This window comes from Dreissena polymorpha, chromosome 12 (genome assembly GCF_020536995.1).
Source record: "Dreissena polymorpha isolate Duluth1 chromosome 12, UMN_Dpol_1.0, whole genome shotgun sequence".
Lineage (NCBI taxonomy): Eukaryota > Metazoa > Mollusca > Bivalvia > Myida > Dreissenidae > Dreissena > Dreissena polymorpha.
The window spans coordinates 28,329,282-28,350,029 of NC_068366.1; the positions used below are offsets into that span (position 1 = coordinate 28,329,282).

Consider the following 20,748-nt stretch of genomic DNA (forward strand, 5'->3'; position numbering starts at 1 on the left):
TTACTAGATTCAAGTTTTAAAGGCTTCATTTCCAACCCTAAGATAATGATGAGCAGCAAACAGCATGAAACCCTGAACAGACTGCGAGCTACTCAGTTTATCCAATAATAAATGAGCCACAGCCATGAAACAGATTGCAGTTGTTCTAAATCAATTTGGGCTGAGTCACATAAAGGATCCATAACCTTAACGGCAAGGTCAAGGTCACACATTGAGGTTAAGGATTGCAAATGATGAATCATTAATAATTTTGCCACTACTACACTTTGCATCAAGGGATTTTGTATGATCTTTTTACAATTGTTCTTCTTTATCTGAATGGGTCTTGGTAAGACTTGGGTATCTAGGATAAAGGTCACACACTGAGGTCAAATATTACAGATTTTGATTACATATGCCTTATTCTGTATGGAGCCTTATGAAAATAATGACAACAAATATTGAAGAGTCATTTCCTTGAATAGAAATCTTTGATGCTTAATCTATGAAAACAGTTCATCATTACATGGGTTAAAAATGTTTGAATGCATTCTTCGGAATATTTAGTGATATATTATTTGTGTCTTAATTATTTCAATCCGTCTTATGCATGTATCAAATTATAAATAAAACACAGAAATGAAATAAAGTGTCTAATTTCCTGGTGATAGTTGTACGGCTGTAAATTGGGTTCCTGTGATAAGTCTGCGTTTGAAGGGTGAAATTTACTTCAATATTGTTTACTTACCCCTAAATGTAAAATGTCAAAACTACTGGTGATATTTACATTCATAGCGTTTTCTCTCCCCCCCCCCCCTCACCCGTCCCTCCTAATTAAAGGGTCCAACCAAATGGTGATATTTACTTCAATATTGTTAACTTTCCCCCTAAATTTAAAATGTCCAAACAACTGGTGATATTTACTGCAACAAGTTGGCCGAACAACTTGATATATATATTTGTTTTGATACACCCCTGAGTTCATCTTCTTTTACAACTCACTACATATTGAAACATGCTGCAATAGGGGTATTTGTCACTACTGCACCAAGCTCTACTTTCTGCAGTATGACTGTTGAAATACTAATGGTATTGTGTTATTTTAGCAGACGACAAATTACCCAGCATGCAAATGGTTAACCCTTTGCATGCTGGGTAATTTGTTGTCTCCTAAAATGTTGTCTGCTGTATTTCTTAAATTAGCATTTTCTTCAATTTTTTTTTCAAAGAATACTATCAGAATAGCAAACAGTTTGGATCCTGATGAGACGCCACGTTCTGTGGTGTCTCATATGGATCCAAACTGTTTGCAAAGGCCTTCAAAATTCAGTTCCAGCACTGAAAGAGTTAAGAGGCAGTAACCACAGCTTTTTATGCACACATTAAGTATAAACAAGTAAGTGAAGAAACATTTTGAAACGTTTGGAAAGCATTAATTTGTGTGCAGAAAGGAACTTGAAGTTTAGATTTTAATAATATTACATTTGTCTTTTATCTAACAAAATGCATTGTGCCATGGTGAGCTTTTGTGTTTGCTTTTGGTTTGTTGTCAATTATGTATTGCCATCATTTACCTTGTGAACATAATAGGTCACTATCAATTTTATCGGAAAATCTTCATTAAACTTTGTCAAATCATAGCATCATATACAAAACTATAGGATGCTTGGGACGACGATATCTGAGGTAACTTGAGATTGACTTTGGACAGCATATTAGATCTAAGTCATGCTTCAGATCCTGTCTGAAGCCAATCTCACGTTCCCACGTAAATGTTTGGATATTGTCGTGGGAAATTTACATGGAATATACTGTCACCCTAACATTAAAATCCAGCTTTTTGTATTTTGTTAATTAAATCTATGCTAGCATAACACATTTAGGCTTTAAATTTTGGTTATTGCTATAAGGAGCATTGATTTTTTATCGGTTAACTTTATTTTACGAGTATTTTACAAAATATTTGTTGATTTGTAGTGTTTATGGGGCTTTTACAAACTTATTTGTTTTACATAGAAACACTGTCAGAAACAAGACACAAAGAATAAAGTAAAGCCAGCTTACTTAATACTGCTCCTGTTAGCCATTCTTCTCCCGACCCCTCCTCGGCGCCCTTACCTGTTCATGTATTCATGTATCTAAGAAATTGACGGATTGTAGTTTTATAGGCTGCTGAGTGCCATTCCATAAACGCGTCTCTTTATGAGATGAGATGATGTAATATTTATGTGTTACCATATTTATGATACATTTAGGTGAAGTGAGAGTGGGCATTTATCCAAATGTTTTCCGTTTGCAGGTTTAACAATGGATTGGTCGAATTGTGGGAAATATTTGGCTGTTGGTGGTTTCACACGACTTCCAGACTTACTTTGTTTGAATGAGGTCCACTTCTATACCATTGCGGGTGACCGTATCAGACGAGAGTTTGTACCAAGTCCGGTATGATATTTATCAAATAAGAAACCAAGTTTTAGCTGCTTGTCAGTGTTTTTTTTGTGTTCAAATTAGGTTCCAGTATGAAATCCATTCCAAATGGAAAAAAAGTATATATATATTTTCCCAAATGGGACCTAAAAAGTCCCAATTGAAGGTTCAACAAAAGTATTTGTTTTTAATAAGTGTAAAGTTGAACCTTAGAAAATATAATATTAAGTCAATTTTATTATAAATTTTAAAGTATTTGTAAGCATAAAATCAACAGCATTTATTTCCCAATTTTAGGCGAAATTATCCAATATTTCCCAATCCAAAGGGACCCATTCCCAAAATGGTGAAAAGAAACACTGCTTGTATTTATCTCACCCTTTGGATTATCTGCTGGGTTTATTATCCCCCGGCATATGCGTAGGGATATTGTTTTGGCGTTGTCCGTCCGGCCATCCGGCCGTCCGTCCGGCACTTTTGTGTCCGGAGCCATATCTTGGAAGTGCTTTGGCGGATTTCATTAAAACTTGGTATGAGTATATATATATGCATAAGAGGATGATGCACGCAAAATGGCATTGTACACCATCTGTTAAAAACAGAGTTATGGCCCTTTGTATCTTGAAATAATGCTTTTTACTATAGGCACTTTTGTGTCCGGAGCCATATCTTGAAAGTGCTTTGGCGGATTTCATTGAAACTTGGTATGAGTATATATATGCATAAGAGGATGATGCACGCCAAATGGCATTGTACACCATCTGTTAAAAACAGAGTTATGGCCCTTTGTATCTTGAAAAAATGCTTTTTACTATAGGCACTTTTGTGTCCGGAGCCATATCTTGGAAGTGCTTTTGCGGATTTCATTGAAACTTGGTATGAGCATATATATGCATAGAGGATGATGCACGCCAAATGGCATTGTATACCATCTGTTAAAAACAGAGTTATGGCCCTTTGTATCTTGGAAAATGCTTTTTACTATAGGCACTTTTGTGTCCGGAGCCATATCTTGAAAGTGCTTTGGCGGATTTCATTGAAACTTGGTATGAGTATATATATGGATAAGAGGATGATGCATGCCAAATGACATTGTACACCATCTGTTAATTACAGAGTTATGGCCCTTTGTATCTTGAAAAAATGCTTTTTTCAGTGTCAAATATGAACCTTTTGTGTCAAGAAGCATATGGGCGGGGGATATCAATTCAACGAATTTGCTTGTTGCTTTGCATCTATCCCTTGGTCAGAAGGTTGGTAAGATAGTTTTGTAAAGAACATTTTGTTCCTACATAATATCTTGACAACTCCTCGACTTATGATCATGCACATTGGTATGATGGTATATGGGTATGACAGGAAGATACCCATTGAGTTTGAGGTCAATAGGTCAAAGCTAAGCTGACAAGAGCATGTAACATTATATACATGGGTGAAAGTTTTCCGTAATATAACGGATTTCCGTAAATTCAATCTGCAGTCAGGTCGTTTTCCAAATCGTATAAATCTGAGGAGATATTTGGGGGGAGGTAACCCCTGCCTTTGATTTTGATCGGACCTGAAGTTTAACATCAAAACAGTAATAGGGTACGGATACGAGCCCAAAGACCCTCCGCGCGTGCAGAAGGCAGCATGACGTCACCTCATTAGAATATTCGGGCAAAATCTGCCAATAATTTAAGATTCATATGTCTATGGAATGGTTTACCGCACGGAATAACTCGATGTTAATCGGGAATTTGACTCGGTTTCCAAAAAAAGCGTTATGATTGGTTTACGTAAATCGGTCAATCAATGGAAATCGACGTTATGAAACTGTCTTATCTCTGAAAAAAATATGGCGGACAAGTCAAAATAACTTTACTTCTGAAACCAAAATAACACACACGATCAAATCATGTATTTTCCTCCGATGTACAACACAAAAGAACTTGTAAGTGGTGTGAAAAACAAGTGGCGATGGGAATGGCTCCATGAAAGAGACTCTCGTGGAGAGAAATGGGGACATTGGTTTAAAAAAAATAATTCCAGGTAGCTCATATTGTGATATCTGTTTCAAAACGATCAAGTACCAATCAAATGGGACAAAGGCATTCAAGTCTCACGCCCACGACGTTACGCATGTGAAAAATTACTGGACGTGGAAATCAAATCATTAGAAAATAACTAGATAAGATATACAAACAAATTACTTAAAAATACAAGACAGAAAATGTATTGCTGTAACATGTTCATTGATCTATATTATACTGTAAATATTTGTATATAGTTTAGAAAGTTTAGTGTTATCTTAAAGATTTTGCCTCTAACATTTTATCTACATGAAATTTTAAAGAAATAGATTGTGATATATTCTAGCCAAACCAACTGTTTTTTTCTGTTTTGAATCACTTAAAAATACAGGTGTTCTTAAGCTCAGGAGAAGTGATTTCTTTGTTTCAAATAAGCTAAAAAGCTGGAGCTTCCAGGGCCAGGGCACTCGGCCTGGACCCACCGGGGGCCCTATTGGCACCCAGGCCCCCAGATTTTATTTTCAGTATTTGGGGAATTTTCAACTTCACCAATTTATATATTTACCAGAGTCAGTATGAGTGATGTTCAAACCCATAATATGAACACTGGACAGTGTGTTACCTAATTATTTCATACATGGTGTATAAAAAGAACGTTTCAGATTTATTACTGCTAGCTGATAAATAACTGTGTCAGCTGGAAATCATTAAATATCATGCAAGTTTTGGTGGTGGGTTGAATACTTAATGTTTTACAAACATCTCTTGTTTGCATACTTATATGCTGCAAAGGAGGTCAAATTTAGATGAACCTTCCACCTATCCATCCACTGTGTGTTGACTTGGCTTCCAGCCAAGGGTGTAGCTCACCCTTAGCTCTTTCAGTGCTGGAACCGAATTTTGAAGGCCTTTGCAAACAGTTTGGATCCAGATGAGACACCACAGAACGTGGCGTCTCATCAGGATCCAAACTGTTTGCTATTCTTATAGTATTCTTTGAAAATTTCGAAGAAAATGCTAATTTTAGAAATTCAGCAGACAACATTTTAGCAGACGACAAATTTCCCAGCATGCAAAGGGTTAAAATGCTTGGTGAGCTGTTGGTAATGCTTTGTCCCGATCATATTCACAAATTCTATAAAACCTACAAACAAATTATCATGATAAATAATTAACTGTTAAAGGTTTGCTAACAAGCTTGCACAGTTTGTGTTTTACAATGAAAAATGAACAGGATTATTTATGGACAAGATTGCACCATAAACTTTATATGCCATTATTGTTCAGGTCTCATTTTTAATGCCAAAATGGAGCAAAAAAATGTGACCAAGAAAACTAGCAAATCGGAGCAAAAAGCCGCAAATGCATTATTGCGGAACCAAATAATTCGGGGCATTGGAAATATTAATTTTTGTATTGAACAGAGAAAACTTTATTATGATAATGAGCATGGGTTGCATAGCTCTATAATATTATAAAAATTTTCTAGCCACAAATAAATAGCTTTTCAATGTGTTTTGCGTAATTCGTTTGTCCTGATAAAAAGCATGCAAAAATAAGACTTAATTTACATGATGTCTTTCTTCCTTGGAGAAAGCATTGGCATTAAATGTGAATGCTGAATGAAACTTAATAGGACAGGGGGAGACAACTAACTTGAAGATCTTCAGTTTTGGTTAATAATCGTAGTGTATGAAGAAAAAGTGGAATGCTGAATTAAAACTTTGTAGTGCAGGTGAGACATATTACTCAAAGATTTTCACTTTTGATTAAACAAACTGGCGTGCGTTTTAAATAATTAAAATAAAATAGAGACATTTGTCAAAGTTGATATGCTCAATGACATCTACAATTACCGCCAGACCCCCCGCCTAATTTTCCGGATTTGGTATTTGGGACAATAGACATTCCTGTGTTTGGCATGTAATTTATCATTTTTTTATTCTCCACATAAATATATATATATATATGGGGAGCATATAGTTGCCAGTTTGTCCTTCCGCACTTCCGTACTTCTGTACATCACACTTTTGTTACAGGTTTTCATAGCACCTTCAATACTTTACCTATGTAGATACCTTGCATGGACCTCTACGTTTTGATGATGTTTGAGGTCAATGGGGTCAAGGTCAAGGTAACCAAGGCTAATAATAGACTTTTGTTACAGTTTCTCATAGTACCTTCAATACTTTACCTATCACTTTCAAATTTTGCATGTAGATACCTTGCATGGACCTCTAACTTTTGATGAGATTTGTTGTCACTGGGGTCAAGGTCACTAAGGCTAATAATAGATTTTGTCAAGGTCACACTTTGGTTACAGTTTCTCACAGCGCCTTCAATATTTGACTGATCACTTATATATTTGGCATGTAGGTACCTTGCATGGACCTCTCTACCTTTTGATGAGGTTTGAGGTCATTGGGGTCACGGTCACTGAGGCTAATATTAGATTTTCTCAAGGTCTCACTTTTTTCCACACAACCCATATATCGACAAAGCATCATTGGGGAGCATCCATCAGTTTTACTGATATCCTTGTTTATCAATCAGGTTCACATTTGTCGAAGTTCTGAATGTTGAATCTTAGAAAAACTTTGTTACCATTGTAGTGTACATTAATGACTAAATCTTGATAAAACCCTTGATGAAACCAGAATGTTTATCTTGACAATAACTAGGTAGAGTTCAAGATCTGTTGTATTTAAAATCTGGGTCACAAACACAAATGCTGTGAAAAACCTTATTACCATTTTGGGACCATGTTTATGACTAAAATTTGATGACATTTTGTCAGATTGTTTTTCTAGACAATATCTAGGCTCTGTTAAAATCTGGGTTTAGTGCATCCAAAAACTAGGGCGAACAGGTCAAGCTGAGAAAATCGTTAATGACAGAATGTTGTTCAAGTGAGTCCAAAAATGAGGCTATCGTGGACAAATCTTGTTACCTCTCTAGAAGACATATTTATGCCTCAATCTTTATGAAGCTTGGTCAGACTGGTTATCTTGACAATTTTTTGGCTATTTCCAATACATAGAATGCACAGAAACCTTAGATTCAACAGCAAAATTACTGAATTCTGGATGTTGAACACCGAAGTAAGAAAATGAGGATGTTTTTTTTCAGGGTAAAGCTTTAAGCTCGTTATGCTGGGGTCACAATGATGCTCGTCTGTTTGTGTCAGCCGGTCACAACCTGCATGTGGCCCGCGTGGTGAAGCACGTGCCCAGCCTGCAGTTCCTGTGCCAGCGGTCCGTACAGCTGCTCGTACACACGGACCAGCTTCTCCATGTCTTGCCACTGCCCTCAACAGTATGCTCAAACATCAAGGCTCTCTTTGCTCCAACTTTGAAAGTAAGAGTTTTTCTACACACTGTATAGTAGTTTGCAGCTTAACTGATAAATGAATCATGTAACTGAATGTTGTGCACTATTGTCATTGAATTATGATTGATAAACAAATGTATTAAAAATAGTTTAAATGCAACACAAAGAAACTATTTTCTTGAAATCTAACAAAAGTGAAAGTAAATTTCTGTGCATATATGACAGTCAACACATGTCGCAAAATAATAACACTAAAAGAACTAAGAAATTCATACATGCCATAATTTTTTAGGTCCAAAGCGGGACATTCCATAAAAAATTGTCGGGACATTTGACCAAAAAGCAGGACACCTAAAACGATCTATCATTCCACCTTTACTGTAGTACTAACAAAAGCTCTTGATACTTTTATTCAAGACATAAAACATCTGATATGAAGCATGAAATCTAAAACATAACAATAACAGTTTTATTAAATAAGACAATAGCAAACAACGAAGATAACATTCATCATTTTAGAGTACAAAATCTGGAACATTACGACAACAATACTCATTATATTACTTTCAATGGCAAACATTAACGCAGGGGAGGCTATCCAGTACACTGAAAGTACGGGTAACAGTAAACTATCTACCGAACAGTTACATCAGCTTGACACGGAATGCGCTGAAAGATCTTTTTTAAGCATGTATCCATGCGCAGTTTGTTACTTGTCAATTTTGTCGCGGCTTAATTGGAGTAGGGTCAAACTGTCATGCATAGCACCTCGTTGTTTTTAGCTTATTTGGAGTAGGGTCAAACTGTCATGCATAGCACCTCGTTGTTTTTATTACAATTACACCCAATTACACTAGACAGGATGGGTATCACTTATTGGACTGTTTGTTGCGATTTTGGTATATTGCACATTTGGATTATCCCGCTATTTTGGAACTAAACATTGAATGTAAAAGACTCATTAATGACGTAGAAGTAATTTTACAAAACAATTGTTTTGTAAACCATTTCAAACAAAGACAAAAACAAACACATTTTCAACATTTATTTTATTATAATACAACTATCGATAGCAATAAGCGACCACTATCTTTAAGACCACCATGGTGTGAATGCCTGATAAAATCAATAATTAGCCAATAAATCACTGATAAGGTGTCATAAACAACACTGGTACACACGAGAAGTAGGATCGGATTGTTAATTGGGGGCAATAAAGGGATTAGCGGTGGTAAGTGTAAGCGAAACAGAGCTTGAATAGCGAATTTTATTGGGAACCTATAGACCTTACATCGTTTTTTACGAATGTCAGGACAAATCGTCTCATATCGGGACGCCGGGACAAAGGGCCCAAAAGCGGGACTGTCCCGCCGAGATGGGGACGTCTGGCATGTATGAAGAAATTTATAGCTCACCTGAGCAGTTCTTATGGTGAGCTTTTATGATCACCTTTTGTCTGTCATTTTTCAGACGATGTCTGTCATTATTATTATTATTCTTAGCACTTTAGAAGCAATATTTATTGTCAACTCATTAGTTGAAATATTAAATGATTTTCAAAACCCTTAAACAAGCCTGAGCAGTTTAATATGTGTCCTTGTGACAATAGCCTCCCCTTTCAAAAATCAAATGTTCCTGTATTTGACCTTTTGTTTTTTAAGGTCAAAAGTCACAAAATACAATCCAAGGGAAGTAATAAGCTTTAAAAGGGAGATCATTTTTAAACCTGCCAAAGGATATATTGAAATTTTATTTCAAAGCGGCGCAATAGGGGGCATTGTGTGTTTGACAAACATATCTCTTGTTTATCAATAAACTGATCCAAATGCAGTGAGGTTTTATGCGTATGTATTCCTTTGAAGGATCAAGCTATTTGCATATTATTACATTAAATCTGATATATATTATATAATGCAAGTACCTATGGAATATTATCATGGAAGAGATTTATTTCCTTGCTATTGTTGAAAATGTCTCTCAATTGCCTATAAATGTTGTTAACATGTGTCTTCAAGTTTTTCTTTGCATGGCCGGTGAACAATGTCTAGGCATTTCATAAACACGTCTTCTTGTCCATATCCATTGGGCCTAGGGCTATTAAATTTGGTATGTAGTGACATCTTATAGTCCTCTACCAAGTTTGTTCAAATTATGCCCCTGGGGTCAAGTTTGACCCTGCCCCGAGGGTCACAAAATTGAACATATGCTTATATAAGGCCTATTATGTGAAAACTTAAAAAGAAAAAAATGTCCATAACTGTATGGAATAGGGCTACCAAATTTGGTATGTAGTGACATGCAATAGTTCTCTTCTTAGTTTGTTCAAATTATGCCCCTGGGTTCAAATTTGAAACTGCCCCGGGGGTCACACAAAATTGAATAAATGATAATAAAGGGCTTATTTTGTGAAAACTTTAAAAGTCTTCTTGTCCATAACCATTGGGCCTATGGCCACCAAATTTGGTATGTAGTGACATCTTATAGTCCTCTACCAAGTTTGTTCAAATTATGCCCCTGGGGTCAAGTTTGATCCTTCCCTGTGGGTCACAAAATTGAACATATGCTTATATAAGGCCTATTGTGGAAAAACTTTAAAAATCTTTTAGTCCATAACTGTATGGCATAGGGCTACCAAATTTGTAATGTAGTGACATGTAATAGTTCTCTTCTTAGTTTGTTCAGATTATGCCCCTGGGGTAAATTTGAAACTGCCCCGGGGGTCACAAAATTGAATATACGCTTATAAAGGGCTTATTTTGTGAAAACTTAAAAATCTACTTGTCCATAACCATTGGGCCTAGGGCTACCAAATTTGGTATGTAGTGACATCTTATAGTCCTCTACCAAGTTTGTTCAAATTATGCCCCTGGGGTCAAATTTGATCCTGCCCTGGGGGTCACAAAATTAAACATATGCTTATATGAGGCCTATTTTATGAAATCTTCAAAAATCTAATTGTCCATAACTATCGGGCCTAGGGCTATCAAATTTGGTATGTAGTGACATCTAATAGTCCTCTACCAAATTTGTTCACATTTTATCCCTGGGGTCAAATTTGACACTGCTCCGGGGGTCACAAAATTGAACATATGCTTATATTGGGCCTATTTTGTGAAAACTTCAAAAATCTACTTGTCCATAACCATCCGGCCTAGGGCTATCAAATTTGGTATGTAGTGACATCTAATAGTCCTCTACCAAATTTGTTCAAATTTTATCCCTGGGGTCAAATTTGACCCTGCCACGGGGGTCACAAAATTGAACATATGCTTATATAATGTCTATTAAAACTTAAAAAAAAATTCTTGTCCATAACCATTATGCCTAGGGCTACCAAATTTGGTATGTAGTGACATTGTATAGTCCTCTACTAACTTTGTTCAAATTATGCCCCAGGGGTCAAATTTGACCCTGCCCTGGGGGCCACAAAATCGATTATATGCTTAAATAGTACCTATTTTGTGAAAACTTTAAAAATATTCTTGTCCTTAACCATAAGGCATAGGGCTACCAAATTTGGTATGTAGTGACATCTTATAGTCCTCTACCAAATTTGTTCAAATTATGCCTCTGGGGTCAACTTTGATCCTGCCCCAGGGGGTCACAAAATTGAACATTATATACGCTTATATCTTGTTTATTTTGTGAAAACTTTAAAAATATTCTTGTCCTTAACTCTAGGACCTAAGGCTACCACATTTTGTATGTAGTGAGATATAGTTGTCCTCTACAAAGTTTGCTCAAATTATGCCCCTGGAGTTAAATTTGACCCAGCCCAGGGGGTCACAAAAGTGTACATGTGCTTAAATAGGGCCTATATTTAAGTATTTGCACATGCCGAAAATATTTGTTTTAGCCTTTTTTCAGCAGTGGAGCGATACAGGGCCATCATGGCCCTCTTGTTTAAGTTTGTCTTCTTTCATTGTATTTGCAGAAAAAATGGAAGTTGACAGATAATGTTTGGTATTTTTCATTCATTACTAAAACTGGTATGTCTTGTTTGAAGTCCTTCCCACCTGGTGCTACTTTCCTCAATTCAGACTGGGCAGTTTTCCTTATATTGCTTTAGTGAAAACTTGTTAACACTCTAGCAGTTTTGTCAAATATTAATGAATCTGCCTAAAAACTTAATTTTGGGAAGATATCTTTGCTGAGTTTGAAAATGGTTTTGGTCCATTGGAACAAATGGCTACAGGGACGGGGGAAGGGGGTCAGAACTGACTTTTTAATATTTACTGGATAAAAACCAAGGTCAGAGCCACATTTCAGTTCAGTGCTTTTGGGTCTCCAGTTAGTGACATAGCCATCTGTTGTTGACAATGCAAAAATGAAGAGTGTTTTGTTTCCCAGCTTACTTCTGTTTGTGCACATGAGCAAAAGTTTGAAGTCATTATATAGAGATCTGGTTTAATACACATAAAATGTGGGGATATTGTTGCATGCATAAACCAGAGGCTTTATGAAAAATAATAGCCGTTTTTAATATATTTATTGACATAAGCACACAATGGAAAGTTGTATAAACTTTGAACTTGTTGGCCATCAGGAATATTATCTCCGTTCAACATCCACTCTAAGAAACTCTTTGCAAAGACTTGTTGACTTCAATCAGGTAATAACATTTATAAATTAAATCAAAGCGCTGAAGGAACCGCAGGTATTTGATGTAATAAAATTCAATATACTGAGAAATATCTTAAAATAGTGGGTAAACATTTTGCGCAATTTCAATTGGGGATTTAGTTGCTCAGTCTTAAATTTGCGAATGTGTTTAAAAAAAAAAAAGGAAGTAAATATGTATTGAATTATCAAATTAATTGTAGTTGTGGCCAAAAACCAGTGAAATGCCCCATTATGACAGTATTTTGGATTATACTTTAAACAGAATTAAGTTGTTTGGTTAATCATAGCTACTGCAATTTGTTTCAGTAAAACTACCATAGTTGCTGTTGCAAGCAAACAACTCAAAGTGACCGTTTCATTGCATTTGAGCACCAAGTTTTTCTGTCAAGAGTCAGTCACACATCAAGATATGATATAAATACTAATGTATTGTTACTGTATATTGCATTGCACCTGTATGTAAGTGTTGCATATTGTGTTTCAGAGTTACATTCCTGATCCTTTCAAGTTGCGAGGGTTTGTGAGTACGCCCCCTCCTGGAGCGGAGCGCATGTTCTGTACCATGATCCACCATGGGGAGGAGCCTTCAGGGGGACACTATACTCTCTACCTCGAGTACTTAGGGGGCCTCATTCCTCTCCTCAAGGGAAAGAGGGCCAGTAAACTCAGACCAGATTTTATCATATTTGATCCCAAAATCAAAGCTACAGGTTTAGGTATGAGAACATGATCAAATAGCCTGATTGTGAGGATCTTTCAAGAGCAGTCTCTTAAAATTTCCCATTCAAATTTGATGTATTGTTTTAAGCTCACCTATTAATGCAATAGTTTTTCCCTTTATATGACCCATTTGTCTGCGTCAGCATCTGCATAAAGCTCATGTTAAGTATAACTGGTAATATATCCATATCACTGTTTCTGCCACTTGTATTCAATAGAGACTGCACACATATGTTCAGATCATTGTGTTAGGTCACTTACCAAGTTCCATAGCTCTTACCACCAATTTAGCAGAATTATGCCCCTTTTTGTACTTTTGACATTTCTAGTAAACATTTGTGTGTAACAACTTCATATCTCTATATCTATTACAGATATTGAAATAAAACTTACCGTACTTACTCTATGTTTTCGGACACTTAAAAATAATTAAAAAAATTCGTGTCCGAAAACTTAGATACGAAAAATATTCACACAATATAGGTGTCCGAAAACTTAGAGTCCAAAATTGAAGCGTCCGAAAATAGCGTCATATGCATCAACAACTACAGGTAATAGCAAGCGCTTGTAAAATACCATGCCGTATAGAATAAATTACGATTATATATGTTTGCACTGCATTTTAAATGCTTAATTTATTTGACAGATAGCCACTACAAGGTTGTTCTTTGATCAACGAGTTAAAAGATGAGCGTGTGATGTACCGATACTCGCTAGTATGAACCTGTAATTAATGCAATAAAAAAGCAAACTATGAATTCTTGGTTTGCTCATTTCCGATCGTTGTTGTCTAAAACTTTTCATTGTTCGTAAAAACTTGCAATAGGGTGCATCACACTTTGAAGCGTTTAGTATTTGTCACAGTTATTTTTATTGAGAAGGGGTAGTACCATTGCGGTAGATAATTGAGCTGTTAATTGGCACTACCCCTGGTAATTGTCATAACGCTTATGCTATCGGGCGAAACCATTGTTTAGCGGTAATTCCGGTTTACAAGGTTATTTACCCAATAAAGCAAATGTAATGGTCCGTTGCCCACAGGCATGCACCTGCCATGTTTTATGATGTTAATCTGGTTGTAAAACCCCATGATCGAAGTGTCAATTAATTTAGATATCGAAAACAGGACCAACATTTGGTAAAATAGCGCTGCAAAACATACTGTCCGAAATCTTAGAGACATTAATAATGGACGAAAACTCGTATGTCCGAAAATTAAGAGTCACGAAAAATAATTATTTTTGCAAAAAAAAGGGGTGTCCGAAAACTTAGAGTGTCAGAAAACATAGAGTAATTACGGTAACATATGTATTCAGGGTCTTCTTGACAATTTACTGACCAAGACATGAAACTGTGACCAGCTTTCTAGCAAGATAATGCCCCCTTTTATACTTCCGGTTAAAGTTTTCATGGAGGATGATATTGAGGTTAAGGTTTGGGGGCAACAATTGCATATCCCTTAACTTTTACTGATATTCAATTGAATTTTTACACATATCTTCAGGATCATCATTTAAGGTCTACTACAGATTTTCAATTAAATATAAATGTATATGTAAGTGGTCATTAAATATGGTCACTGATCAAGGCGCGAATCTCCTACCTGCAATGGAGTAAAATAATGTCCCTTTTTATGCTCCCCCAAACAAATTTTGGGGGGAGCATATAGTCGCTGCTTCGTCTGTCCGTCCGTCCGTGCGTCCGTCCGTGCAAAATTTTTGTCCGGGCTATTTTTCAGCAACTAATGACCAGAATTCAATGAAACTTTATGGGAAGCTTCATTACCAAGAGGAGATGTGCATATTATCAGCGGGTTCTGGTCGGATGATTTTTCACAGAGTTATGGCCCTTTGAAATTTTCCATTAACTGTACATATAGTGCAATTCTTGTCCGGGCTATTTCTCAGCAACTAATGATCGGAATTCAATGAAACTTTATGGGAAGCTTCACTACCAAGAGGAGATGTGCATATTATCAGCGGGTTCTGGTCGGATGATTTTTCACAGAGTGATGGCCCTTTGAAATTTTCCATTAACTGTTCATATAGTGCAATTCTTGTCCGGGCTATTTCTCAGCAACTAATGACCGGAATTCAATGAAACTTTATGGGAAACTTCACTACCAAGAGGAGATGTGCCAATTATTCTGGGTTCTGGTCTGATGTTTTTTCACAGAGTTATGGCCCTTTGAAATTTTCTATAAAAAAATCTTGTCCCCCCAAATTACTGTGCCCTCAAGACGGTTCCTTTTATCTGAATATATAGTGCAATATTGTGACAAAAAAAACTTTGGGGAGCATCACCCGTCTCTGACGGTTTACTTATTTAATTTAGGTGTTTGTGTTTGCGTATCAATAACTTAGGTTTGAATTGAGCATCCTTAATAAAACTTTGGTATAGCAAAGTGCTTTTACAGTTGTGTGTCATCAACATTCACCTTGTCAACCCTCTTATAACCCCAATATTCATTGAACTTGGTCAGAACTTTTTTTCCAATGATATCTTTGCTGAGTAAGAAACAGGGTCATATTAGATGCATATTTGCCATGATATTTCTCTTTCCTATTTTTCAGTGGCGCCCAGTGTGGCCGCAGGCAGTGATTGGACGGAGAGTTCCACGTCTGACAGTGATGTCGAGGTAGAAAGGTGTGGGGGTTCTCCCAGAGTCACAAAAAGGAAATGTCAGAAACAGTTCCGTCCTAACAGAGTTCAAAGAAGCACAACTTTCAGAACTCTGAATGATCTGTTTTACAATGATAATTTACCAGAGGTATGTTCTTTGTCATAGAATATTAATTTAATAAAGGCAGTTTGTTGACAAATTTTTCACAGATTTCTTACCTGTTGCTCTAAGTGTAGAGTGATATCTATTGATTTCTCAAAGTTAGCATATTTTTTGGCTGAGTCTAACATTTATCGTAATGTCCAGAGTATATGTTTCACTTGTGGTTAGGATGAACCTGAGGCATAAAATCCATTCTTGTGAAGTTTTCCATTTCAATACACTGACAATCCCCATTACATAGGTTTCTAATAATATAAACCCTACAGAGTCAATCACTGGATATATACAGCATTATCAAGTCAATATTGAAAAAGTATGTTTTTAAGAATTTCTAGTTACAAACTTTTTTCCATTTTTAGGATGGTTTAGTAACGGTATAAAGTGAATTGTCAAATGTTTTTTTTTCTATTTATAACCCCACAAACAAAGTTTAGGGGGGTACATATAGGAGTGAGCTTGTCTGTTGGTCGGTCTGTCTGTCGTTCCGTATTAAGTTTCCGCTCGCTAAATCAAGTTGTTCTCATCCGATCTTCACCAAACTTGGTCAGATGTTGTATCTAGATAGTGTCTAGGTCAAGTTTAAATATGGGTCATACCGGGTCAAAAACTAGGTCACAGGGTCACTTAGTGCATTTTAAACATTGAGCATGGTGTCCACTCTCTAATTCAAGTAGTGTTCATCCAAGCTTCACCAAACTTGGTCAGAAGCTGTACCTAGATGATGTCTAGGCCAAGTTTAAACATGGGTCATGGCAGGTCAAAAAATAGGTCACAGGGTCACTTAGTGCATTTTAAACATTGAGCATGGTGTCCGTTCTCTATTTCAAGTAGTTTTCATCCGATCTTCACCAAACTTGGTCAGCAGTTGTATCTAGATGATGTCTAGGCAAATATTTAATATGGGTCATGCTGGGTCATAAACAAGGTCATGAGGTCACTAGGTGTGTTTTAAACATGGTATTTTTAGTTTCATGGAAGTTCCTTCTTACCAAAAATCTTGTTTAGGCGGAAAGTGTCGTCCCTGATCAGACTGTGAAGACTGCACAGGCTAATCTGGGACGACACTTTACTCCCAGTTTTCTCACAACACTATTAAATCTCCAGATCACGAGTTCATATGTCAAAACATTTTATAGCATTTTGTTCAGAATTTATGGATTTTCAAATTACTCGGCATAAGTTACATGTTAGATGATACATGTTGTGCAAAAGAAAAATGTTCCTTGATCCCACAAAGGGGTTTATTCAACATCAAAGGTAAAATTTTAGAATTAATTGCTTTGAACATTGGCTTAATTGACGTGTGTATCTCTGAGATGATGGTTGTCAATAACAAATAAAATATGTGGCTTTTAAGGAGAAACTTATCACTGTATATTTGTTGTTTTATAGAGTAGCAAGCTGGTAGAAGTATTGTCCAACATCTGGGGCACAAAGTTTCGGATTGTTGGAACAGCGGCTCATCTACCTGAAGACCTGGGTAGTGTGTTATACAAGACAAGCTTGCTTCATCTGCAGCCTCGACAGATGACGGTCACTGTGACAGAGCTGCCACGAGATGAGACACTTCTAGCTCAGGACCCACAGTTCACACCCACAGGTTATGGAGAGGAAACCCAAAATGGTATGTGCAGCTAAGTAAAGTGGAATGCATGATAAGGTTTTCTGCTGAAAAAGTCTCTGTTACAACCAGCGACCATATTTATATAGGGGTCAATTATATATATGGTTCACTGGTCCTATATAAATAAAAATGTTGCAAAACCATTTATAATCAACCTTTTGAAATGACTTTGTATGAATGTTTTTTTTGTAAAATGGTAAATTGGTTGATTATTATGCCCTCCCCATGACAATAGGCAAAAATGATCATCACATTATACCATGTTTGCTGTCTTCAATGTCAAGGTCACTTGAAGTTTTTGAATTTACCTTATATGGATATGATGAAAGTGCCTGTAAGTGCATATGGCCCATGCAAGATATGCATAATAGGAGTTCAAAAATGCATACCGAAATGCTCAGCATATCAATAGGATGGTTTGAGACAACAGCCATACAACTCAATTAAAGGTCAAGATTCCAGTTTGTACATATTCATTGTATGGATATAGTGAAAGTAGATGTTTGTGTCTGGCCCATAATATTCTTTTGCATTATGGGATTTCAAAAATAACTGACACAAGTGATCATCATATTAAGACATTATGTCATGTGCAACAACCATGTTGCTCTGACTTCAAGGTTAAGGGCACAGTTAATTTTCATGTCTTTCCAAAAACTTTGATGGGATTTCAAATTAAATTGCCACAAATGATCAACATATCTAGACAATGACACATTAAGCCTTCTAAGTTTTCGCTTGTATTCCTTATAAGAATATATTGAAAGTACACGTTCTTGTTCTGCCCTTAGATTTATCATACCATGTGGAATATCATATTGTAATGATGACATGTCATTTGCAAAACGATTTTGCTCCCTTTAAGATTCAAAGTCACAGCGGAATCTTTGCATATTCCTCATATGTATAAACGTAGCGTACATGTATGTGTCTGCCAAATAACTTTTATTAGGGTTGTGTGATTTTGAAATAAAGTCATTATCAACATATCAAGATGACTTGTTTTGTGCAAGACCATGTTGCTTGCTAAAGGTCAAGGTCACATTATACACTGAGTTTGTGTATAGTCCTTATTTGGTAGTAGTGATGGTAGATGTCCATGTGACTGTCAGTTCTATTCCTTTATAGTGCATTGGCAATTAGTCGTCATTATAAGAGGATAGTAGGTTTTTTGCACCAACTATGGTTCTGGCTTAAAGGTGCTGACTTAAAGGTCTATTTCATATTTTTGAAATAGACTTTATGTGTAGCGACAGTTAAAAAGGTTTGTTGCATACATTCTGTTCATTTCACGTACTATCTGTAACACATCACTTGTTTCTGGGTTCAGTGTGATAAAGCGAGTGCATCGGTGACCTGCAGACCTATTTGTAGATAATTTAAAAAAAAATCCTTGTGGAATTTGCAAGGTCAGTTGCAGACATGTTTAGGATGCATAACCACAATTAAGAGTGGATGCCACTACAGAAGGTGGGCCCCGACTATCTAGGTGCTATTTAATGTTTTACTTTATAAAATACCAGTAATTGGAACTTTTACAGCTGGGGAAAAAATACAAAAAATGCGGTCTATTATACATCCCAAACCAAGCAAAGTTGCATGAATTTTGCTCAAACATTGCTTTATCAGCAAGTTAACAAATACAAGTATAAGTAAGGTAGCCGTTTAAAATTTGCATATCTCGGCTAAGTTTGGGTGTGTTGTTTTTTAACTTATAAGGAATGCATTCCTATAAATAACATTAGTCACAATAATAATAACTACAGACAAATAAAAGAAATTATCAACCTCATAGATGCCAAGGGTTGTCAAATTATGGCTTGGAGGGGACTGAAACTGTATTTGATGGGGAACTTGATAAAGTGTCAAAGGAGGCCCCAGAAGTGCTGCTGTTATGCTCTCAGTGTATTGAACATTTACAAGTCTCTGGCCATTGCTGCAGTTGCGATGGCAATACTTATTCGGACCTCAGTGGTACTGGTACCATCCTTGGACAGGGTTGCTCTCTACTTTAAGCTGGTCACTTCTTCCAGCTTCTTGCCTTTCATGGTGATGTCTGCACCCATGTTGTTTGTGCTACTCACCATGATCTTTGACTTCTCCGTGCTAACCTTCATCTTGTATGTTCCTGCTCTTTCATAGCGTCATGAGGTTTGTACAATTAAGTATCAAAACAATAAAGTGGCCCATCATTCCCAAATTAAAGATATGACACTTTTCCCAATGTTATGGTTTTATGCACTTATTATTCCCACTTGAGATGATAGCAATAATTTTCCCAATGGGAAAAAAAACAAGCAATGCTGGAAGCAATTAAGCCATTTTCCAATAAGTCATATTCAATAACATAAATGTCCAAAGTAATTTCAATCCAACCTTAATGGGCACAAATAAGAGAAGGTGGAAATATATATTGTATATTGTCTTCCTTAACAGGCTTTATCGAGTCATATATTGACGATAAATGTGTTTAAGAATTTCATTAACACAATTGGTTTACTATTTTTGGAAGTTATGCTTCTTTTTCAACTTAATTCTCAATTTTTTAATTATAATTTTAATCAAAAACAAAATCTCTGAAAGTACAAGGACCAAATTAGGTTTGTTACATTAAGTAGTTACATGTGTACACGCCGCAAAGTTTAGAAGTTTAGTTCAAACATGACCCTGGACAAACCCAGAGGGTCAAGCAGTTTAAAAACAGTTTAATAGCAAACAATCTTATATTAAAATATAATATTAACAAGGCCCAAAGGTTAAGTATTTGGTATGTTTGCTGTTGGGTCCAATTTTTAGCTTACCTGATTGCTCAGGTGAGCTTTTGTGACCGGTTTTTGTCCGTCGTCTGTCCGTCCGTCTGTCGTCCACATTTGGTTTGTAAACACTCTAGAGGCAACATTTCTTGTCCGATCTTCATGAAACTTGGTCAGAAGCTTTGTCCCAATGAAATCTCGGTCGAATTCGAAACTGGGTCGTGTCGGGTCAAAAACTAGGTCACTAGGTCAAAAAAAGAGAAAAAACTTGTAAACACTGTAGAAGTCACATTTTATGCCCAATCTTCATGTAACTTTTAAAAAATGTTTGTCTTAATGATATGTTGGTTGAGTTCAAAAGTGGTTCCGGTCCGTTGAAAAACATGGCCGCCAGTAGGCGGGGCAGTTCTCCCTTTTTTGCTATAGAGAAACCTTTTAAACACTCGAGAAGTCACAATTTTTGTCGAATCATCATGAAAGTTGGTCAAAACATTG

At 36.3% G+C, this 20,748-nt stretch overlaps 1 protein-coding gene across 4 annotated transcripts in view; it reads left to right on the top strand.

The window, feature by feature from the left end:
- LOC127853335 (tubby-related protein 4-like) overlaps window positions 1–20,748 on the top strand; it is a 69,126-nt gene that overhangs the window by 32,401 nt on the left and 15,977 nt on the right. For all 4 annotated transcript variants that reach the window (XR_008036572.1, XR_008036573.1, XM_052387771.1 and 1 more), the window contains exons 7-11: window positions 2,279–2,421; window positions 7,548–7,775; window positions 12,856–13,087; window positions 15,665–15,861; window positions 17,269–17,500. Coding sequence is in view for 2 of the 4 variants with exons in the window: in XM_052387771.1 (XP_052243731.1) it covers window positions 2,279–2,421; window positions 7,548–7,775; window positions 12,856–13,087; window positions 15,665–15,861; window positions 17,269–17,500 (1,032 nt within the window). In the remaining 2 variants the exon portion in view is untranslated. The remainder of the gene's footprint in view (window positions 1–2,278; window positions 2,422–7,547; window positions 7,776–12,855; window positions 13,088–15,664; window positions 15,862–17,268; window positions 17,501–20,748) is intronic.